Below are 25,481 nucleotides of genomic sequence, written 5' to 3'. Positions count from 1 at the left end.
GATGTAAGGGTGCATTCCCACCGAGCGTGTCACGCGTCGCGTCATCCTTCGCGTCCAATCAAAACGTCCCATTTTATTATGATATGTAACGTCCCAGCGTTCGGAAAATTTTGTCCAGAATTTTTCTCGCGAAACTTGTCCAGATGCACGCTGAGTTACTTTACTCATTAACGCGTTTCTATGGCTCTTACTTTCGTTTAAGTTATCGCTATATAATAATGATTAAAATATTAAACACCAACTTAATCGTACTTTAAAATTACGTACACACACACACACACACATATATATATATATATATATATGTATATATCAAAACCATATATCGATATTACATATACGTATACTTTAGGTTATATCTAACATTATTTTAACTTTCTTATTGGTACAAACGCATAGGCAATCGGATCATTAAAAATTCTAAATTCTTACTCTTATATTGCTTATGGGTTTGTCGAGAATTAATTAACTTTAAGATAAATAAGAACCGGATATTTGTAAAGGCCCTCTGCACGTGCACCGTCGGATGATTAAAGAAACGATATCTCGTCAACTAAATCCTCAAAGACTTGAACCGAACAGTTCTAAAACAAAATTTGCTATCAACACGGCGGTGAGGATGTCGCGCCTAAAGAAATACAATATGAAATTAATCCGCGTAATATCCGGACTGCGTGTCGGAAGATCAGGTGAACCATAGCTAGGCATTTCATATAAACAGTCCGTAAGATATCCATTTCACGTTGGCGACGAGATGTCGCGCACAGAAAACAAGATAAAACGGCGGAATATTCGTTTGTGAAAGCGATCCTAGCCGAAAAATATTCCGGATCAAATGATCAACGAAATCTTAGACGAGATATCTCTAATAAACATCCGCACACGTGCAGATAGTCTCACGCGCCTTATCAGCCACAGACTTCTATAATATACTAGACTGCTAACCTTGATTCCCTAGGCGTACCAGTATATAATGTACATGTTGTACATGACTGAATAACCGATCGGAATGTGTCATCTACTATGTATGTACATTGTTCGTCAAGTGGGATGTATATGTACATATATATATGCCAATAAATGTCACATATAGTTGCTACGAATAATTTGTTGACATTTAAAAAATGTTTATATATATATATATTTAAAGAATAATACTTAATAATACTAATAAATATCATTAATATTAGGTTATTTTATACAAAAATGCTCTTAAAATGAGGTTATATCATTTGTCCTTTAGTTTTAATACTTAAACGAAAAGAAATGTATACCGCTTTTTTATATATATTTGGGCAGCCTTTTATCACATACCTTGGTTATTGTCATTTTATCTTTTTCTTTTATATTACAAGAGCAAAAGAATGATACGTTTAACGCATAAGTACGCATAAGCGTCCAAGGAGAACGCTCTCATATCACATAATATATGTATATATTGTATCATACATCTCACTCACTCCTCTAGTAATCCATAGTCGTAGGACTATAAAATATTAGCCACATTCCAATCGGTAATTCAGTCTGCCGCCTATGAACTCCTATTTGTACATACTTTTCGGGTACACACTATAAATGGAGAATATATAACGAGCCTAGCAGTCTAGTATATTATAGAAGTCTGTGTTATCAGCGGCCCCCGAAATTCGGTTCCCGCCAAGCCGCCGAATCACTCCCACTCTTACCGACTCTTGCGCTTCGCGCGTGTTCCCTACTCCGGCGCGCTAGCGGCCGTTGAGCGCAGCACCGATTTTGCTCAACCTCTTTGTCCGCGCCTTATTTAAATCCGCGCACAGAAGCCAGACTCGCAATCGTTCAGCATACTTGTTCAGTAATTCGTTCAGTCACTAGTTCTCAGTCACGTCATTATTCATCTTAAAGCGTTTCAAGCGTCACTCTTTAAAATTTTCAAGTCAGTTTTCGGTCGTGCAGTCAGTACTTATACTCTTGGCCTTAAGTATCGTGATCGCCTCTGTTAATTCGCCGCTTCTGTCAACCGCAAGCTGTGCCAGCGACTATATCCGACGACTTTTCGTTAATTAAGCCGGAACCGGAACTCGACCAAAGTAAGTATCGCTCAATACTTTTCACCTTTCCGCGATTTAATTTTGTTGCGATAGCAATAGTAAATAGTCCGAAGAACCAGGAACCGTTATAATCCCGCTGACAGTCCCGCCTCTTGATCCAAAACAGCCACTGAACAATTCTTACGAACTATCCCCGTTGTTCCAACCGTATCGCTGTCAATCCGGCGCCCCGTGCTAAAGAGTAAAGTCCAACAATCGAAATTATTGAACGCTATCGGCAAAATTGGGATAACCAGAATATTTGTGCTCAATTACTATAGATTCCGCCAGCAAGCGTTCAATCACCTGCCAGCGAAATAATTAAGTCAATTACCATAGATTCCGCCAGCAAGCGTTCAATTGCCTGCCAGCGAAAAAGTCAATTACCATAGATTCCGCAAGCAAGCGTTCAATCGCTTGCCAGCGATATAAGTCACAAGCACAAATATCTGACACCCCCAATTTGCCCGAATGTTTAATCCAGCGTTCAGCCGCTAGATAAAGCATTTTAATTCTTTTACTATAGATGATAAACAAGAAACGTCACCGCGCCAGAAAGAGGAAGAGAGAAAGGATACTTAGAGCCGAACAAAGTTCTAGTTTTATAGATTCTCGAGATCTAGAAATAGATTCTCGAAACGATGTCGTTTCGATGTCGAAACGAAAGTCGACAATTACTCGAAATTGGAGTCAAAAATCCATCAAATCGAACAGAAATTTCGAAAATTTTTGACTTCTCTTTTCGACATCAAAACGATATCGTTTCGAGAAATCATTTCTGACTTAACATTATTTTTTATTTTATGTCATGAATGAAAATAGATATTTCTGTTTTAAGTTTAAAAATAAATTTTTGGTAATTATTTAATCAATAGAATTATTGTTATTGATTTTGAATCAATACATTATGATTCTATGATACTATACTGTATGATATATACTGGAATTCTCTAATAAAAAACTAATTTACAGACAAAAGAAGTGGCAGGAATCTGCTGGTGTGCAAGGGTATCCTCCAAATCATCTCCGTATTTTCTCCGTCGTTAATATCGAAGAGCTATCGATTCGAAACCTGTGTTGATGTTTAATCACAACTTATTCAAGTATATTTCATACTTACAGTTCAGAATTTGTCGGTTGTCGAAAAAAGGATACATCTTTATTAAAGCTGCATTCCGGTATTCACTGCCAGTATTGAAATTCTACAGTGTATGTAACGTAAACTATAGATTTTCAGTACTGGCAGTGAATATCGCAGCCTAAGTTGACTATTTTTTTTGCAATATTTTACGTAGCACCGCAGGATCATTTTTTTTATTTATCACAATGTAATTGATGTAATTTTCTATCAGCCAACTGCTGCCGACGACAAAGCGCAACCAAGCGCAACTGTTAAAGGAGGTTATCTTGAAGGAGTGAGTGAGCCATAGACCTTGTAGATATGGACTGGCAATACCAAGCGAAACCGTGTCCATATTTCTCTCTCTAAAGAGTCCAGAAATATGTTTCGCGCATGCTTGTACATATTATACATTGAAATCCAATGATTGGATACGTTTTGGTCACGTGTTTTAACTTATGGTGTGTATATATATGTATATACATATGTATGCATGTGTGCTGACATGCACGATAGTTATTCTGGTAACTTTAGAGAAAGAAGTACTAAAAAGTCTGTTTCTCTCTCGCATCACTTCTGGGCCCCGATTCTTGAATTCATTTGCAAGAGAAACGTATTCGCAAATTCTGTTCTTACAGAAAAGTTGAAAATTTATTGGCTATCGTATGACTTTCAACCAATAAACTTGCAACTTTTCTGTTAGAGCGGGTATTTGCGCATACGTTTTCTTGCGAATGAATTCAAGAATCGAGCCCCTGGACACCGTTTTCTATACACGAAGGGTGCGTTCGGGGAAACGCTATTAGCGCTACCAGCATCAGTCCATTTTCATTACTCATTAAAAGTAGAACAAGGATAAACTGATGCTGATAGCGCTAATAGCGTCTCCTCGAACGCACCCAAACTGTAGGCAATTGCCGGTCCATATCTATAAGGTCTATGGAGAGAGCAAAGCTTTGTAAGAAAGAGAGAGAGATTGCACGTAGTAGGTCTCCGAACTGCTAGATGGCGCGAATCGCGGATACGGTCAGCTTCCACTCTATCTGATCTGATCCTCTTTGATCCCTGCATTTAGCACTTGGCAGACGCGTGCGGCGTACCCTCGCCAGCCTTCATTATTGAACGGGGAAGAGGGCGATTGGCCGATTAGTGAGTGACATGCGCACCACCAGCCAATGAGAGCAAAACCAAGGGACAAAACTCAGGTTCCCCAGCAATATGGCTGTCAGTATAAATTTGATGCTTGTAACATGAGTTTCTCTCCGAGAAATTTGACAAGCGTAAGCGTGGTTTCGCGTTACGCGCGGCGTGATGTGACTTTCGCGTGTCCGGTAATGCAGAAATGGCAATGCGTACCAGCTGAAGCCGGAGCAAGACAACCAGAACGGTATCTAAGAAAGCAGGTACGCGATCCACCGTTGATCGTCTGACGTTCCTCGGCGACCGATCGCCTTATTATGTGTACTTATGTCCATATTGCGCTCGGATCGACGCGCCGCGGTTTCATCCGCGTTTCTACCACATTCGCTGCGACAATTGTTCGCGAAATGCAATCGCTCGAGATATCGCTGCCGTGTCATCCCCTGCCACGCTGTCGCCGCAACATCTAGCAAGGGTCGAGCGGCGCGCATGAAGATGCCTCGTCCATCACCACCCCATCCCCGCCTCCGTTCTCTCCTTTTTTTTTTTATTTCTCTCTAGACCGATTCTATTTGACTCGTTCGTGACCACTTTCCGTTTATTACTGCGTTCAGCAAAACAAATCTGAGACGTGGAGTGTTCTCTTACCTCATTCTATCTTTGCCCAATTTCAGTAAATAACAAAGAATGTGTCAGCAGAGCCTTCAGACGCCTCAGATTTGCTTTGCCAAATGTATCTTATAATTGTTTATCTGATTTTACTCTTCTGGCCATAATTTTACTCTTTTGGCTGGAGATACCGGCAGAATCTCTAGAATACTGGAAAGAAAGTTTGCTCGATGTCGTATAGCACTGGATATATTTTTGTCTATATAAGAATCAATAATTGTCTATATAAGAATCATACTCTCTCGAGTATGAGAATTTCCATGTCATTAACTTATACTCGAATCAATAAGTATGATATGTACTCTGTAGGAATATTGTAAAAGTTTTATACAATACTTTTTCTTAACGGACAAGGTAGACAAGCTGTAATTGTTTGTTACTGTTTTAGTCCAAGGCATTCACAAGTAATCTACTCAGCAATATAATTTATCATCATGACGTCAAGGTAAATTTATAATAAAATTATATATTTCTTGTACTTTTTCGTACATATATGCATATAATGTTCTACTAATGCTTTAAATATAAATACTAATCAATATGGTTATATTAATTATATGTTATAAAAGATACATTATGTGAAAATGAATGCTTGTAAAAGTTTATTTTCTATTGTACATATAATTTATATTGTATGCTTATTTTAATTTTTAGATTAGATCGACTATTTATATTATTAGAAACTGGAACAAACGCAGTTACCAAAAGAGCAGCTGCACAACAGTTGGGAGAAGCACAGAGATTACACCCTCATGATCTGCACCACTTATTAGCGAGAGTCTCTACCTTGTTAAAATCTTCACAATGGGATACTAGAATATCAGCGGCCCATGCTGTACAAGCTATACTTGCTCAAGTTCCATCTTGGGACCCACAGCCAATTAAAAAGGAAATCTCTAGAGGTAATATTTTATTAAAAAAGCTCCTATATCTTTAATAATTGAGAATTTTTAAAAGATCATCAATTGTACAATTGATGTTTTGAATTAATAGATGAGTCAGAAGTAACTAAACGCAAGACTTCCACTACTACCAGATTGAATTTAGAGTCTTTTGATATGAGCAGAGTTCTAGCTCGTAGTTCACATCTTACTGGATCTGAGGGCAGCGAATATGATCTAACTATATCGGAAGGAGAGCAATTGTCACTTCCCAGTCAGCAAGAAAAATTAGCTGCAAAGCTAGGTCTTCATCCACGTCTGATAGGTGTTGATGATTTGTTTACTGTTGATGATCTTACCCCAATACAGACACCATGTACAACACAAACTGCTACTATACCTGTTGACGAAACTTTGAAACAACCAGGAGGATTAAGCAGAAGAGAGATGAATAGAGCAAAACGCAAGGTACTATTGCATTTATCAGCTTTTATTTATAATTAATGTTTTCTCTTAATTATTGTTTATTCAAACAAGTGTCAAAAATTTGGAAAATATTTAGACTCCATTTACTTTCATATATTTTATTTACAAATTTTATAACAAGAATATTAATTATTTATGTCAATAATATAGGCACGTCAGTCAGTAACAAAACAACGATCACGTGAACCGGATGATAATCGCACTAATGATGATCATTTAAATTCAATAAATGTTCAATCTCCAGTAAATAATATTGGTGAACCACCGACCAAAAAAATCTTATTAGAGGATATGATCTCATTGGATCCTAGTTCAAAATGTGGTATATCTGAACAAGTAAATGGAGTGCCAGATAGTACTGGATGCTGGCCAGATTCCATTGTAGATTGGCCCTTAGAATCCTTTGCGGAAAGTCTTTGTCAAGATTTATTTTGTCAAAAATGGGAAGTTCGTCATGGAGCAGCTACAGCTTTACGGGAACTTATAAGACTTCATGGGAAAGGTATGTAAATCTTAAGCCTGTTGTACAATGGCAAGAAACAGACAAAACAAAAAACAAATTATGAATAAGAAATTATCATTTTATATCTGATGTGTTTGTGATTTATAATTACATGCAATATGATTTAATGGGTTGGTTCTTATCACTATTACATCATGCATTGGAAGCTCATCAAGGATGATAATTTCTTATTCATAATTTTTGTTTTCCATTTTTATTTCCTGTTTCCTGCCATTGTACGATAGGTTTTAGCAATTTATATTTTTTTAGTAATATTAAATACTAAATACTAACTATGCTTGAATTTGTAGGAGCAGGCAAGTCTACAGATCAAACCCTAGAAGAAATGCAAGAGAGCCATTATGAATGGGTGATTGACGCTGCCTTACGATTGTTGTGTGTATTAGGGCTTGATCGATTTGGAGATTTTGTGTCTGATCAAGTTGTTGCACCAGTACGAGAAACATGTGCTCAAGCATTGGGATCACTCTTTCTGTTAGTGCCTGCTGGTCCAAATACCAAAGATGCAAATGATATTTTTCCTGGAATACTTTCTGTAATTCTCAAACTGTTGGAACACAACGAATGGGAAGCAAGACATGGTGCATTTCTTGCTTTAAAATATTTATTAGCTGTACGAGACGATCTATTGGACGAGGTATTGCCAAAAGTATTTCCCGCTATTATGCAAGGATTGTCTGATCCTGTCGACGACGTAGGCGCAGCCGCTGCAAGTGCGCTTATACCAGTAGCACATGCTCTTCCACGATTGTTAAAACCAACAGAACTGGAAGCTATCGTAATACGTCTTTGGCAATTATTAAAAGAACAAGATGATCTAGCTGCAGCTTGTAATACCTTTATGGGTCTTTTAGCCGCAATACTCTCATTACCAGCAGCACATGCTTGCTTGATGCCTCAACCATTATCACAGGTAATGCTACAATATCTTTATTATTTCGACAGGTATTTATAATAATTGAATGTTTGTTTAGGTATTACCGCGTTTATGGCCATTCCTCAACCATTCAAGTTCAAGTGTACGTAAAGCCACGTTGCAAACGCTGCAAACTTTAACTGCAAATGACGGCGATTGTAATAAAAATAAAAAGGAACGATGGGGCGAAGGTGGCGGATTAGTTTTACAAGAAGCATTGAGGCATGTGTTTCAGTGCGTGCTAATAGAACATATTAGCATGATACAAGACGTAGCTGAACGTGTTTGGAAAAATCTAGTCGTGCAGAGTGATCTCGAATTATTGCTACACGCAGCGTGCCCTCACATTAGCACATGGCTTTGCCTTGCCATGCAACCAGAACATGTGCCATTCAATCCAAACTTGTTAATGACAATCACTAGTACTATTAAAGCCACAAAGAATAATCAAACCTCGCCAAACGTTGCTTGCTACGACGGGCAATCAGACACTAATGGCGTAAACAGTAATATCAATGCAAATACAAAATCCTTATCTGAATTGAAAATGTATATTGGTGGGATTGAAACAGTGACGCTAAATGTACGAAAAGCGAATGTAGTACAGGCTCGTTGTAGAGCATCTCGCATGTTAGGATTATTATCAAACTATGTTGTACAACCTGCACCAGGTGTTGTGTACCCACCAGATGTGCCTAGTCCAGCAATTTGTTATGCTAAGGTATTATTGGCACATCTCAATTCGCGATCGGCGTTGCAACGTACCATTGTAGGACTTACAATGTCTCATTGGGCGACCGTCGATCCATCGAAGATACCCGTAATACCAGATATACTTAGGTACAAAATATACAACTTTTATGACAAAAAATATTTCATATATACATTACTACATTAAAAAAAAATTTTTTTTAGTGACAGATTGTTGGCTTGTTTAAACGATTGTATGTATTATGATGAGATTGCTGCTTCCTTCACCCGATTATTGCATGAAAGCCGAGATTACATCGCAACTTTAAAACATTATAAATTGATGGTACCAGTTGAAATGGATTTATCTGGCGTGATGACTCTTGATCAGATCACTGCACTTGCTAGAAAAACCATTTCCACTCTTTGTGCTATGGGAGCAAACGTAGGTGGAAGTGGAAATATTAGCGGCAATTCAGTAACTATTAAATTGAAACCTAAATTAATGGAGAGCTTAGAGGAGAGGAGGCGAGCCTTGGATATCGGAGCGGCTACGACGGCAGCACAACAACAATCATTGCACATTATGTCAATGGCTGCGCTTGCTGGTGCCGCTACGATGTTACATATCCTTCCTCAATCTCCTCAGCCACTTAATCCGTTAGTAAAACCGCTAATGGAAGCTATAAAACGCGAGGAAAATGAGGAATTGCAAAAACTAGCTGCAAAGCATTTATCTCATTTGATCGAACTTTGTGTTGATAGAACACCTTCTCCAAATGCAAAGGTTTGTATATAAAGTATGTAAAATTATATATAGGAATGTAATTTACAGTATCTTAGAATTATTGAATATTTTTTTATATCACTACAACATGTTATCAAATATTATTTGTTACAGATTTCCACCAATTTATGTACATTCCTATGTTCCGATATTGAATTTACACCACGAGTATGTTGTACCAGCGATACTGACGTTTTTGATGGAATACTCACTTTGAATAATAGACAGAAACATGCCGAGAGAATAGCATACAATCGTGGTGCAGGTAGCGGATTCGGCAGCGGTAGAGGTCCTGGTAGACCACCAACGACTGAGATTCCTGTTGAGGAATTACTTGCTTGTGACGAACCAGAAGCAAAAGCTGCTAGAACACGCCGCCGCGGAGCTACATTGGCATTAACAGCTATAGGTATTCTTAGTAGTACTTTTAAAAGAATCGTTCTTATATGCGATTATCAAAATTATTTGATATTTAATTAAATTTACGGATTTCTGAATTTTATAAAATTACAAAAAATAAAAATTCAATTGCAAATAATTTATTGTCCAAGTAATTAATAAGGATGATTTATAATGGTATTCGTAAACTTTGTATATTTTAAAAAGTTTCTATATTTTTGAAGCTACTTTTTTTGGTGCTCAACTACCTAATCGCTTACCTCATCTGTGGGATTTAATTTTACCAAATACACTGAAAGACACGACCAAACAAGACAATATACAAGAAGAGGAAGGAAATCAATTGATTTTCAGTTTACAAGTATTAGAGATCATGGTGCCGAGTTTAGATAAGTTTTTGTTACCAGCTGCGCTAGAGTGTCTACCACGTTTGTGCAATTTATTAGCACATCCGTACAAAGCCGTCAGGCATATGGCCTCACGATGTATAGCTACATTAGCTACTCTAAATACAGAAAAGGTAGTACTTAAGTTTTGTATCATACGCGTACTGATAACGATATTTTAACATAAAAGATTAAATAGTTTTATTTTTTTTTTTTTTTTAGACAATGATACACATAATACGCAGTGTTATACCACTCTTAGACACCACTGGTGGTGAGAAGAAATGTTCTGCAGGCATAGTGGCACCGAATAAAGTCGATTCTGTACGCCAAGGAGCTGCAGAAGCTCTAACTTGTATTGTTGAGAGCTTAGGTGTACAAGTGGTGCCATATGCAGTACTCTTTATGGTACCCTTACTAGGACGTATGAGCGATCAAAATCAATCAGTGAGATTAGTTTGTAGCGCAACATTCGCTACGCTTGTGCAATTATTACCACTAGATCCTGGCGCAATTGCGGACCCTCCAGATTTAGTGTATGTTATTTATACAAAATTATATTTACATGTTACTCGATAATAAGAGTATTTGATGAATATTTCTTGAAAACTATTTTGAGTTTCCATAAATAACGAACAATTATAAATGTATTACAGAAATTTTGGTTGGTTCAATAACTGTGAAGTTGAAGCTTAAATTAATAGATCAAATAGACAATTTGAAAAAGAGAAAACGAACATTGACAGGGCAACATTCATTCAATGTTACATTAATTATATTTGTTATTGTTGTTATGACATTATATCGTCTTTTTTCGAAATAATAAATTTACTAATAAATTAAGCACAAGCTAAAAAATTTGATTAACACTTCGTATACACACTGGGTGGTTACTACCCATAATTTTCTGACCCTTAAAAATTTAGCGCTTTGTACCTTTTAAGTACTATAATAAATGAAAAAAAATTTTTAACTGCAAAAACTACAAACATTTTTTTATTGCAAAATTTAAATTTTTTTAAATATGAAATTTCTTAAATACCAAAAGTATGTAAATACTTTTTATAAATGTTAAGGTTATCCATGAATTTTTCAGAATTTTAGTATAAATATTTTAAAAGATACAGCTGTTTTAAAATTGCTATGGGTAGTAATCACCCAGTGTGTATACGAAGGTTGAAAAAATAAGTGTGTCTACGAAGGGTGAATATTGATCAATACTTTAAGATTTTTTAACAAGATATGTTTTTTATTCGTCAATTGCGCATATTATCGAAAGCTCGCACATGAATTGGGATAAATAATAAAATATGATTTTTTTTTATGTAACATCACAGACAAGAAAAGGCACAAGAGAGAAAATTCTTAGATCAACTGCTGAATCCGCGTAACATCCCTGATACGGAGCTACCGATTCCTGTAGCTGCGGAATTACGTTCTTATCAACGCCAAGGCTTGAATTGGCTCAATTTTTTGAATCGTTACCATCTCCATGGAGTTTTATGTGACGACATGGGTCTTGGAAAAACATTACAGACGCTCTGCATTCTAGCATTGGATCACTACCGTAACCCCGAGGCACCGACCAGTCTAGTAGTATGTCCGCCAACTCTCACTGGTCACTGGGTATATGAAGCTGAAAAATTCTTCCAAGTGAATGATTTGTCAGTTATTCAGTATGCCGGTACGCCGCAAGATCGCGACAAATTGCGTCCCCGAGTGCTACATCATAAACTCGTGGTTGCAAGTTATGATATTGTACGAAAAGACATCGAATTCTTTGAGGCACATCAATGGAATTATTGTGTGCTTGATGAAGGACATGTAATAAAGAATGGCAAAACGAAAAGCGCTAAAGCCACGAAGCGATTGCACGCAAATCACAGGCTCATATTATCTGGCACACCTGTACAAAACGATGTGCTCGAATTGTGGTCTCTGTTCGACTTTCTAATGCCGGGTTTCCTTGGTAGCGAGAAACAATTTGCTGCTAAATATTCTCGTCCCATCTTAGCTTGCAGAGAGCCCAAGGCAGGACCAAAGGAACAAGAGGCTGGTGCTTTAGCTATGGAGGCTCTTCATAGACAGGTAATTTGCGTGTATATACATATTTTGTTGTCAGTGCCGTTTGGATTATATCACGGTAATTCATGATAGTAATCAGAAATTGATTACAGGTGTTGCCGTTCTTATTGAGAAGAAATAAGGAAGATGTGCTGCAAGATTTACCACCTAAAATCACGCAAGATTATTACTGCGATTTATCGCCTTTGCAACGCATACTTTACGAAGATTTCCGCACTCGTCATTCGGCCCTCACTGCTAATCCTTCGTCTTCGAATGATACTCAAAGTAGCCACGTTTTCGAGGCATTACGATACTTGCGTAATGTGTGCAATCATCCCAAATTGGTGCTAAGTCAAGGGCATCCACTATATCGAACAGTATGTACTATATTAAAAAACAAATGTTTCTTTTTCTTCCTTATCAGCTTCTTATCAGAAAATTTCGTGATACTTAGCGTATTTCTGCGTTTATATAATTTGCATTCAAGGCTTTCAATATATCTATATCATTTAATACCAGTATTGAATTTAGAGAGATTCTTATGACAAAATATTCCCAATGGTTTGTCATTGCCTTTCAAGACGTAGCGATCAAATAAAATCCAATGTTTCTGAACCAATCCTTGATAAACGCCGAACAGACGCACAACTCTTTGCGCTATGATTGTTACTGTCTAAATGTTTATAGAAAGATATATTTTAAAAAATATTCAAAGAAAAATAAATATAATTTTTGCCTCACAGTGTCAAATTTCTAAATTTTTGGTTATTTATTTAATTTTTGAAATCTATTGTAATCTGATTTTTATTACCACATACAATTTTCCTATAAAATATTTTCAGGTGTGTGATATGTTAAAACAGCAACAAAGCACTCTAGCGGAAATCGAACACGGCGCCAAGTTACTCGCATTGAAGCAACTCTTATTAGATTGTGGCATCGGACAGCAACAACAGCAGCAAACTCGCAATTCTTCCGTCGTGAATCTTGTCGCAGAAAGCACACATTCTCAGGAACAGCAATTAGTCAGCCAGCATCGCGCTCTAATTTTCTGTCAGTTGAAAGCAATGTTGGACATTGTGGAGGAAGATTTACTTCGTACACACCTGCCGACAGTAACATATCTCCGTCTGGATGGCAGTGTACCAGCGGCACAAAGACATTCTGTTGTAACGCGTTTCAATGCTGATCCATCGATAGATGTCCTTTTACTGACTACTCAGGTCGGTGGTCTTGGATTAAACTTAACGGGAGCAGACACCGTTATATTCGTGGAACACGATTGGAATCCTATGAAAGATCTTCAAGCGATGGATCGCGCACACCGTATAGGCCAAAAGAAAGTAGTCAATGTTTACCGCTTGATTACTAGATCGACAGTGGAGGAGAAGATCATGGGATTACAGAAATTTAAACTTCTCACTGCGAATACGATAATATCGACGGAGAACGCTTCTTTGGAAACTATGGCTACTGATCAAGTAATTAGACAATTAATATTTAATACCGAAGTTTACGAAACTCGCGTGATGCATAATCAAAATAATTTCTTTAGTTGTTAGATCTATTTTCATTGGATAATGGAAAGGAGAAAAAGACGGATCACCAAGAGGATACTGTTTCGTCGAAACTTCCTGGCCTACCAGGAATTAGTCGTTCTGTGCTAGATATCCTACCCGAACTCTGGGAACAGCAGCAATACGATGACGAATACGATCTCGACTCATTTTTATCCACTCTGAAGGCTGATAGCCAGTAAGCTTACCCGTACCTTGATAATTCATTCAACGTAGATTTAGAACTCGGAAAACGCGTGGCTTCAAGTTCGCACATAATATCAAATAAAAATATTGTACTGTAGAAATCAGATCCGGTTAACTCTTGGTTGCGTATAGTTCGATAATTATAGCATATTCCAATGGCCAAAAGCGATCACTTACGTAATTTACGTAATAATAAAAACTACGCCTGATTAAGAGTTAACAAGTCTAACTCTGTTGCAATGGAACAAGTTGTTAAGCCTTAACTATAAGGAAAATGACATTATAACGTCGTACCTAAACTCAAATAATCCGTAAAGGTCCTTCTACATAAGACGTAAAACGCAAAATGCAAGTCACAGATCGTAAACGATGTGAAAAACGTGAATAGTATCATTGACGCTTCTGATGGATTGTCACTTTCATTTACGACTAGTGACCTACGTTCTATGTCTTATGTAGAATCCTGCGATAAGTAAAGATAAATTAAGGTATCTATGCGTAAAGTAAACGTATGTTTCGTTTAGTTATAATAATTTATAAAAATGCCGATACAATTACAATTCCGCATTTGTACCAAATAACGCCACGGTGCATAATTATTTATAATGTATATTAATACTAGTCTCTTTTTTCTATATATCATCTTGACGAGTAAACAACAATGCCAGTTCATATTTCTTATTTACGTGCATTCGCCGTTAATGGAAAAATCGAAATCTTTATTAGAAAACATCACACGCGGAACAATCTTAATGGCAAATTGATGAGATATTATAACTTTCTGTCGAAGGTATATGAAATCACATCAATTTGCTGTAATCAAACTTTTTAGTGATTCAAAATATCAGCACTAATGGAATACAGAATAACTCTATAGATTCCACTATTGCACATACTTTGCTTTAATAATGATTTTAATTTATAATTTTGATTTATTCGTTAAAATCATATTACCCGCTGCAAATATATTATGCGGATCCAAGTGCGCCTTAGTCGCTCGGTAAAGGGAAAGACCCACTTCCCCAACGGCTTCAGGATAAAACGATGCTCGTATTTTACCTACTCCATGATGATGAGAGAGCGATCCGCCATTGGCGAGTATCTCTTCTCGCGCCGCATGCTCAATGGCCTCATAAGTTTCTACAGGATTCTCCAAGTTCAAGTAGCTAATCGCTAAGTAAAAATACACACAACAGCCCGCGTCATAGGTCTGCGTGACGCGGCAGGAAATGAAATATTTACGAATGTCACGCCCCTTACACTCCCTGGCCACGCGAGACTTTACATTTTTGCACAGTGATGGTGCACGATTCCAAGAAACAGAAGTCTCAAACGATTCCGCTAACACGTTAAATTCGAGTCCAAGGTCACGTATGTATGCTATCACAAATGTCAACATGTAACCTCGTTCGCCGTTTGCCTCGCCTGCCGGTATGCCACCGTACTTATCAGCTATCTTGTAAATTTTCCGTTCTTGAGCCGCCACATCCGCTGCTACGTCGCCCTCCATCAATAGCGTGGCCACACATATTTGATCCCATCGGAAACCCTTTATTCTAGTGACGTACATATGTTTTAATCCTTGCAGGATTAAGCCGCCCCAACCAGATTGTGGGCGTAGGGTTTGCCCCATTTGGAACTGTTCGTTGTCCATTAACCGTATACTGGCGGGTTGACATCGTTCTTTCGCGATCTATAACATTTATAATAAAATATATTCGGATTATATTTATTTTTTCGATCTTATAAGAGATAAATCGTTCTCCTTGATTTCATAAAAACGAACACATACAACGGCTGCTTTTCACGTGCATTCGGCTTTCTTTTGTCATGGTATTTGTATTGAACAAGTGTTAACAAAGGAGCACTTTTTATCTGTCGGCTTAATGTAAGAGTCAACATAAAGAATACGCACCTCTCGCAGTGCAACAAGGCCGCTCAGAAAATTCGGGAACACAATACTGCCGTATTTTACCACTCGCGGTAACGGTCTTATTTTTAATACGATCTCCGTGATAACACCCAGCGTCCCTTCGCTACCGAGTATCATGTGATCGAAATCTGGACCGCAAGACACGCGAGGTACTAAACTACCTCTTTCCAAAGTAATTACAGGATCCTCTGTTCTTCCGGTGACCATTCGTATCCGTACGACCAAATCTTCAATGTTACCGTACGTGTTCTTTTTCATGCCGCTTGCCCTTGTCGCCACCCATCCACCTAAACTGTTTGATACAAATTGTTTTCAGCTTACGTGTGCTCAAAAATTTTTTCTTGCATTTGAAGTTTTTAAATACTGATTATGTATTATTCAAGACTAAGTTCGAGGTGCGATTGGTATAAATCTTTGAAATATGTTCGATACAAGCTATATACTTTTTTGTTTAAGTTTTCAAGAATATTGATGCATTTTGTATTTTGATTCAAAGTTCTAATCATGTCTTATGTTTTATACTTAAAATAATATTGTAATATTATTTCTAAATTCAATTAGACAAGATGTTTCTTTTTATAGTTTACATTTTGTGCTTTACACACAATCAGAATACATTATTTTACATAGAACTTAGTCCTGAATTATATCGTAGAAGTATACAAATGTACAAATTTACAAGATAATATATTGTTTGTCATGCTGTACGGCTTTTTTAGTGTGCGATAACAAATAATACGAATAAAAAATAAAATAATGCTTTATTGTACGTACGCGATGATTGTTTTATGGCAATTTATAATACAAAGAAAAATGAATTTTGTTTGCCTTTTATGTTATACTATACTATATTTAAAAAATAAATAGCTCATACTCTAAAAAAATTAATATTGAGTTCTGTAAGAAATATAATTTAAAAATACGTTTTGGGCTCATTTTACTTAACGTTCGTAATGGTTTCGGAATCAAGTCATTTTTATTACTTGTCAAATATTAAACAAGGACAAATAATGCTTGCAAACACTGCAAACATTAAGTAAAACGCGCTTTTTGTCATTACAAATGTTATCATATATACATATATATCAGTTATTGCATATATAAATATATAATATAAATGTCACGCATATACGTATTTTACGCGCGCGCACGCACACACGCACACACGTATATATTTATGCGCGCTTGTGTGTGTGTGTGTGTGTGTGTGTGTGTGTGTGTGTGTGTGTGTGTGTGTGTGTGTGTGTGTGTGTGTGTGTGTGTGCGTGCGTGCGTGCGTGCGTGCGTGCGTGCGTGCGTGCGTGCGTGCGTGCGTGCGTGCGTGCGTGCGTGCGTGCGTGCGTGTGTGCGTGCGTGTGTGCGTGCGCGCGCTTACGTATATACATATATATAGATATACATGCAATAACTGTTTTACTAATATTATTATGCAACATGCTACAAGACACTACTAATTGATTATTATTATCGCATATAATCTAAAAAGCTTTTTATTATTGTGATGATTTTATAGCTAAATGTGTGTTTTGTACCGTCTTTTTTCAAAGTGTCTATTACAATCATCTTTATCATATTATGTATCTTGATAAATAAAATTAATTTTGTATGAAATTACAATTTTAATTCATTTTATGAATGAAAATTTAAGAAAAATCAATTCATATCAACATGTGTATTTTTATTAATGAATATACTTTACACACACGGGCGCGCGTGAGAAATATTAAATAATAAAAATATTAATCAATTTTGTTTTATCGAAAGTATTTACTTTAATTCGATCTGTGCATTTCATACATTTGTAGAGAAATTCAACTTTATACATATTCTGATCAGAAATTGGACTTCACGTACCTGGAAAACTCGTAAGAATCAGGCTCGTGACCACATGTGAATCCCTCAGAACGGAGCAACCGCTCCAGATCTTGACCAATGATACCTGACTCGCAGCATATCAACAAATTATCCCTATCCATCCACAATATTCGATTCATTTGCGATGTGTCTAATGAAATAATTGTTCGGTGTTCATCCGAAGGACAATACGCCGCACGGCTGACACTGGTTCCCCCACCGAAAGGTATGCAAACGGCCCCATAGTGTGCGCACATATTGACAATCTTGATGACATCCTCGTGACATTCTGCAGGTACGAATATTAATAGAGGACACTTCACGACAAAAATTTTCCCACGGAAAGAAGGAAGAATCAAAATACATGTTTTCACTCATGTAGTAGAAAATATACATAAGTAAATCTAATTATACAGAATGGGAAACGCAAATGTTATTTTATGACTTTTATGAGTTATGAAACGCATGTGTTGTTTTATGAGTTGTTTTCCCAGAAGCTATCAGGCACATTCATAATTTAAATGTGATTAATAATGATATTCGTTACGACTTTTATTTTAACATCGTGAATTTTTGTAAAATAGAACTGAGTTTATTAAAACGACAATCTTATTAAAAAAATAAAATTATACATTTTTTATCTTATGTAAACGAATTTTGTTCATTATACGTAATGTATGTGTGGTATGAGAGCATAAAAAATGAATGTTTTCATATATCATTCTAATGTATTCTGAGATATAGAAAATCATGTTAACTGCCCTAGTTATCGCACGTAAACGTACTTTTGCTCTTTGATAAAATAATAGTTTACCGCGTTCTTTACTCGTTTCTTTTGAGCCATTATATTAATATTATTTATATTCTATTTGATTACATTGATGTGGAAACGATTAATTATATATATATATATACACTGGCGCAAAAAAAAAACGAAACAAAATTTTTGACCGATTTTTAGGCAATCTTCGAAGTGATGCAACTTTGCGAAAAATCATTCAAATTACATGTACTTTTTTTTAAATTAAAGGGCAAAGACTCTACTTTGAAAATCCCTACGCGAAAGTTTGATTTTTTTAAGTGTAAACCTTTTGTATCGCATGAAAACCAAACGTGTTTTTTTTAATTGTAAAAAGTAAAAGTTTGTTATCATTTTGCACAAATTTCTCGTTAAAATCTGGCTAATATTAATCTAGATTCTTAAAGTTCATTCTTTTCTAAGCAATTTAAAAAAAATACATGTCGTTACGATGTTTTTTGTTGATTGCACACGAGTTTGAAATTTGCACTGCATTTTAGGGTATTTTAACGAATAAATACGATTTTTTTAATATCACGAATTTTGAGTATCAATATGATATTGCACATTGATTTCATTTGTGTTTAACTCAATCATACCGCCGTCATCAAAGTGATCCGATGTGCACCACGTGAAGAATGACGATCGGATTTTGTACATCATGTGGCTCTGAAATTCATCGGTGGAAATTTGTACTTATTGGGTATCGATCATGTAATTTTTTCCCTAGGGCGGAAAAGTGAAAAGTTTAAAGTTACTTTCTATTCAACACAATAGAAAGAGATAATTACATGAAACTTTTTACTTTTCACGTTTCCGCCTTAAGGAAAAAATTACATGATTGCTGCCCTGATCTGAATATAACGGATAGCTTACGCACCAATTTCACTGAAGTCAACAGAAGATCACATTCATCTATACTCATAAACCCACACATACACGTAAACATACATATACACATACTCATACATAAAAAATAAAAGTTTAAATTTTATTTTAAAAAATCATTCTTTTCAGGGCCACATGATGTACAAAATCCGATCGTCATTCTCCACGTGGTGCACATCGGGTCACTTTGATGACGGCGGTATGATTGAGTTAAACACGAATAAAATCAATGTACAATATCATATTAATACTCAAAATTCATGATATTAAAAAAATACCGTATTTATTCGTTAAAATACCCTAAAATGCAGTGCAAATTTCAAACTCGTGTGCAATCAACAAAAACATCGTATCGACATGTATTTTTTTAAAATTGCTTAGAAAAGAATGAACTTTAAGAATCTGGATTAATATTAGCCAGATTTTAACGAGAAACTTGTGCAAAATAACAAACTTTTACTTTGTTCAATTAAAAAAAAAATGTTTGGTTTTCATGCAATACAAAAGGTTTACACTTAAAAAATCAAACTTTTGCGTAGGGATTCTCAAAATAGAGTCTTTGCCCCTTAATTTTAAAAAAAGTACATGTAATTTGAATGATTTTTCGCAAAGTTGCATCACTTCGAAGATTGCCTAAAAATCGGTCAAAAATTTTGTTTCGTTTTTTTTTGCGCCAGTGTATATATATATATGTATATATGTATGTATATATGTATATATGTATATACAGGATGTCCTTGAACATGTTGGTCAACGCTCGTAAAAAGATAGAAGGAATCCAGATGAACATAAAAGTCCAATATCGTCTTTGGTCTTAGGTTATTCCACCAATATCGAGGTATTAATTTTTCAAATTATGCGAATGAGAGCGCGCCGAGGGAAGAGCTCGATCCGCTCGAACTATAACACTCAAGAAAAGATCTATCGTGAATGTACGATAAGCTTTCATTAATTTATTGTTCATAATTACGATAGAAATTAATTAGATTTTTTGCAGATCCCATACGCTAATATCTCGATTATTAGTGGACTTAACCCAAGACAATATTGAACTTTTATGTTTATCTCAATTCCTTCTACCTTTTTATGAGCCTTGACCAACATGTTCAGGGACACCCTGTATGTATACGTATATATTGTTATATATGTATATGTATATATATATATATATATATATATATATATATATATATATATACAGAGTGTCCCAAAACATGTGGGTCAACGCTTGTAAAAAAGTAGAAGTGATCAAGATAAACATAAAAATCTAATATTGTCTTGGTTAGGTCCACCAATAATCGAGATATTAACGTATAGAATCTGCAAATAATCTAATTAATTTCTATCATAATTGTGAACAGTAAATTAATAAAAGCTTATTATACATTCACGATGAATTTTTTCTTCCGTGTTATGGCTCGAGCGAATCGAGTCGATGTGCTTTCATTCGCATAATTAAAAAAATTAATACCTCGATTAGACTTAACCCAAGACCCAACTTAAGACAATACTGGACTTTTATGTTCATCTCTATTTCTTACGAGCGTTGACCCACATGTTTTGGAATACTCTATATATAACAATAATGTAATTAACCAAGTTATTTTTAAAATCTTAATACTTATTAGTCGCAGAAGAACAAGAAAAACTGTTCCACTTTTAAAAAAGACGTGTTATTGATTTTGTCATCGCTTTCTGTTTTTTATGCAAAAAACGATTCTACGAAAAAATATGAGCAAATCATTTATATCAATTTTACTTTTAACATTAATTTTTCAATTAATCTTAATTACTTTTTATTTGTTATTGTTTTAATAAATATCTTCTATTTAGTAAGTATTATTTCTTTACGTTTCTAATTTTATGCTGTATTGTGATGTAAGATTCTCGCATGAGTTAATAAGAAAGTAAAGTATTCTAGAATAATTTAAATAAGAAAATAATTATACTGAACTCAAGATTAAATATTTTTGTATCAAACAATTTGTTTTATTTGAGTTTTAAACATAATTTAATAAATATTAAAAAAGAAATTACAGATTATGTAAATGTACGCATTAGTGACCGCAATTTTTAAATTTGACCCTATTAGTGACTGCCATCTGTTTCCGATAAGTAACCGGTACATTCGATCTGATGCACTGGTTACTAACCGGGGTGTCAGATCGAGTGTATCAGTTATGACCCATTTAGTGACCGGCAGATTAATTTTCTCGTCACAAATCAGTATACACACGATGTCTCATTTATTGTTAGAGTCGGTTGTTCCAACCTTGATAAACTTATCAGGTAAACATGTGTTTATCTTCATTTTTTCTTAAATAAATAAGGACAGATACATATTTACCTGATAAATAAGTTAATCAAGAAGGTGAAACAACCGACCTTAAGGGCCGACTTCACCATCTCCAGTTCCCTAACGGAACAAGTATATTCTGAGAATGTTTTAAGAGTATCATAACCGTATATGACTAATGTTCTTTGGAACATTCGATATGCGTACTATGATATACAGAGGATATGCTAAGCAAGTTCCTATCAGCGCCCTAAATTACTTCTACGAATGTACTGAGAATATCTTGTAGTATATACTCATGATACTCATACGGAATCTTCCTAGTATTTTTTTAGTATATTGATATATTATGTACACGCATGCAAGCTTCACGCGCGCGCATGTTATATATAAGGGTGTCCCAACGCACATGGGTCAATCCTCGTAAAAAGGTAGAAGGGATCGAGATGAACATAAAAGTCCAATATTGTCTTTGGTTAGGTCTCCAAATAATTGAGATATTAATTTTTCAAATTGTGCGAATGAGAGCGCGTTGTAAGAAGAGCCGAGCCGCTCGAGCCGTAGCCCACTGTCAAGCATTGGCTGCGGAGGCGGGGGGAAGGAGAAGAAGCGGCGTTGCTGCCTGTGCTTCGCCGCCCTCGCATCCTACCGCACCGCGCCTAGACTCGCGTCGTTACGCACATTTACAATTACTTGACAAAATTATTTAGCAAAGATAGGACAAATTAAAATCATAATAAACTTCTGTGACTTATAAAGTCAAAAGAGAGAAAGCGATAAGAACTTATGGAATCTTCAAATAATCTAATTTTTATCGTAATTGTGAATATAGTAAATTAATGAAAGTTTTCGGTACATTTACGATATATTCTTTTTTTTCTTAAATATCTTATTTACAGTATTATACAATTCTAACTTTATTTCTTATCGAATTGTATCGTACTGTTAAATCCTTGATAAAAACATTATCGATTATTCCATCGGAATTGACCAATCGTATTTGTTAATTTGGCTTAATGACAAATACAGTTGGTCAATTCCAATGGAATAATCGGTTGGTTAAGGTAATCGGAGATGGTGAAATCGTCCCTAAGTGATTTAATCTACAGTAATAGCGTTGTTACTAGTTTTTTTTCGAATATGCTTTAAATATTTTTCCGGTTACTTGTACAAATGCAATTCACGCGCCTAGAATTGTGTAAAAATGGGTGTTAATTGGTTTTTTTAAGCAAAATTTACTATTATTAATTTTCTTGAGCTTGGTCAAAAATAAAGACATGCATGTTTTATTGTCCCCATTTGTAACGTTTACTTATACACTCAAAACTACCAATTTTTTTTTCGAAATATGCTAATAGCACAACATTAAATTAATCATTTACTGCAATACTTACACAAAATTATCCTTTAATATTTATTTTTGACGATACGTCAAAGCTGTCACTGTGTTATGATAAACGCCCTCACCTACTAACGTGTCGACAAACTTGCACTCGATCTGCCACTGATGCTGACCGAGCACTTTATTTCACATTTTTATGAGTATTTTTTAGACAAATGTCATTGAAATTGTTATAAACTGTGGCTCATTAATCGCCAAATACAATAAAAATGTTTTTAAAGATACATTACTTAAAGGCAATTTCATAATTGCGTAAACAAAAGGTTGTAAGAAATTAACTAAATAATTACAGTCGATTATTCTTCGGTCAATAAAGAAATAATTATTTGTGATTCGTCAGTTTTTTTACAATTTTACGTTTACAACTACGTTTACGCAATTGTTGAATGGCCGTTAAACTTTTAATTTTAAATTTAATAACAGTCCACGCGTGGTCACAAATAGGGTCATGGTCACAAATAAAGCCATTTATCTTATAAATCTTATAATAGTGAAAGGAAAAGAAATTTGAATATTAGTTTTCGATGAAGTATTTGATTTTATAGACTTGAAAATTCATTTTGATTATTCTTGTTACAACTTATATGTCATATACAATAGTAACTTATTTTTGTGGAAAATGTTTACATATATAATAATTGTAACGGTTTATTTTTAAAATAGAAAAAATTATAACCTCTAAAATTTAATTAACAAAGATGGTAACATCTGTTTAACTTGGGTGTGTGTGCTTAAAACATTTATCGGTCGGAGGAACTAATTTACTATTATTATATAATTATTTACTCCAAACTAAAATTGCATCAACGAATAAAATATTCCATAAGATTATGTATAAATCATGCACACGCGCACGCACGCACGCACGCACACACACACACACACACACAAATGGCCATATTAACATTAAAGATAAATTTAATAAAATTGATTAACGTAATTTCTTATATTAAGTAAAAGAATTAAACAAAAGTAAGTTAAAAACGATACAAAAGAGGGCTAGTAAGAGTAAACCACGCGGATCGTTGTGCGCAAATTAACATAAATTAATTAATTTTCTATGTAAATAACAATAAAAATAAATTAATTATGCACGATGATTTTAAAGGTATTTAAAAATTCATAATTAAAAAAACAATTTGAGTTTTTTGAATTAAAAAATAAAATATTATATTACACGTTACATTTTATAAGACAAGCATAAATAACAGATTTATCAATTTTTAACTAAAAAATATAGTCATATGTAACAAATATTTCTCATTCAAAAGCAAAAATCTGCCAGTAGCACTGTGTAATTACAGCAATTAAATAGAGTAACAACATTCCACTGATTATAGACTTGGAAAAGAAATTGTACAAAAGATAATTTCTATTTGCAATTGCTTTTATTTTAATTCTATGAAAATAACTGTATTTACTAAAATTGAAAAAAATATAAAGTAAATGTTTCAAAAATTTAATGATTATTTGTATTGTTCGTAAAATTTTTTACATTGTTCTCATAAACATCCTTTAATCCTCTGAACACAATTTTGAATAATATTAATCATTAATAAAAATATTCTTTAAAAGCTAGTGTTGTATATGAACACTAACAATCAGTCTGCCTATTTGTTGCAATTTTTATGACAATGATCGAAAAATATCAACTTACTGGGCCATAGAACAATATCCGGTATCCTTTCGAAAGAGCCACGCTTCAAAAGATAAATTTCTCGCAACGTGTGACCGTGTGCTCGAAATAGACGATCGACACCATCGGTTGAATAGTCGATTGTCAATTCCTTAATCGCTTTCAACAATTCTGTAGAAAAAACTGGTTCTGGATAATGCTTTGGCAAATTTTGAGGCGTCGTCTTCATGTCCCATGTTATATCAAAAGTTTCTTCACACCATTTTGTAAAATATGGAAGCTCTTGATTTCCGATGGGATATCTAAAAAAAGAATATAAAAATTAACATTGTTACTGACTGAAAAACTAACTTTTTATATATATTAATAATATATTAATAGATTCGAATGTGAATTAATGCTAACGCTACTATTAATTGAAAATAAACAAGATTGGAGATAATAACTAATTAAAAAGTTAAAAGTCAAATAATAAAGTTAAAAAGTTAATAATTAGTTTAAAAGAAAATAAAATCAAAAAATCAAGACTCGCAAAGTTTAAAAAATCAAGAAAAGACGCTAAGGAATAATGTAAGTTAGCGTGAATCTTAGTACGCCTTAAAATTTAATCTTCCCACGTCAGAAATTTATACTTTATCTTTTACAAAATTGCTACCTCGACTTTTAAAACACATGAACTTTAGATTCTTAACTTTTTTCTAAATTAAAAATTTATATATTAAGAACAAAAATTAATTAAAAGAAACATAATAAGAAAATAACAAGAAAAAGAAATATAAT

The 25,481-nt window shown here is 34.8% G+C and overlaps 2 protein-coding genes and 1 long non-coding RNA gene across 4 annotated transcripts in view; 1 reads left to right on the top strand and 2 right to left on the bottom strand.

Moving 5' to 3' along the window:
- Positions 1–286: 286 nt before the first annotated feature.
- LOC118644953 lies at positions 287–3,829 on the bottom strand. The gene is made up of 3 exons (XR_004962730.1): positions 3,187–3,829; positions 1,315–2,261; positions 287–1,096 (listed from the first exon to the last, which is right to left on the bottom strand). It is a non-coding gene; the product is annotated as an uncharacterized LOC118644953 (long non-coding RNA).
- A 494-nt stretch (positions 3,830–4,323) lies between these two features.
- Positions 4,324–14,471, top strand: LOC105835569 (TATA-binding protein-associated factor 172). Its single transcript, XM_012679003.3, has 15 exons — positions 4,324–4,589; positions 5,384–5,440; positions 5,650–5,897; positions 5,989–6,344; positions 6,513–6,864; positions 7,176–7,798; positions 7,860–8,641; positions 8,717–9,278; positions 9,393–9,687; positions 9,902–10,197; positions 10,286–10,599; positions 11,401–12,151; positions 12,241–12,507; positions 12,973–13,611; positions 13,686–14,471. Exons 2-15 carry the CDS (start codon positions 5,430–5,432, stop codon positions 13,887–13,889), a joined length of 5,700 nt encoding a protein of 1,899 aa, XP_012534457.1. The 5' UTR covers positions 4,324–4,589; positions 5,384–5,429; the 3' UTR covers positions 13,890–14,471.
- LOC105835571 (alkyldihydroxyacetonephosphate synthase) overlaps positions 14,413–25,481 on the bottom strand; it is a 23,201-nt gene continuing 12,132 nt past the window's right edge. For both annotated transcript variants that reach the window (XM_012679011.3, XM_036284930.1), the window contains exons 3-6: positions 24,723–25,003; positions 17,681–17,969; positions 15,809–16,118; positions 14,413–15,586 (exon numbers count right to left, since the gene is read on the bottom strand). In XM_012679011.3, coding sequence (XP_012534465.1) covers positions 14,813–15,586; positions 15,809–16,118; positions 17,681–17,969; positions 24,723–25,003 — 1,654 coding nt within the window. In that variant the 3' untranslated portion in view covers positions 14,413–14,812. The remainder of the gene's footprint in view (positions 15,587–15,808; positions 16,119–17,680; positions 17,970–24,722; positions 25,004–25,481) is intronic.

Source organism: Monomorium pharaonis, chromosome 3 (assembly GCF_013373865.1).
Source record: "Monomorium pharaonis isolate MP-MQ-018 chromosome 3, ASM1337386v2, whole genome shotgun sequence".
Taxonomy (NCBI): domain Eukaryota; kingdom Metazoa; phylum Arthropoda; class Insecta; order Hymenoptera; family Formicidae; genus Monomorium; species Monomorium pharaonis.
This window is presented reverse-complemented; position numbering and strand designations above follow the sequence as displayed.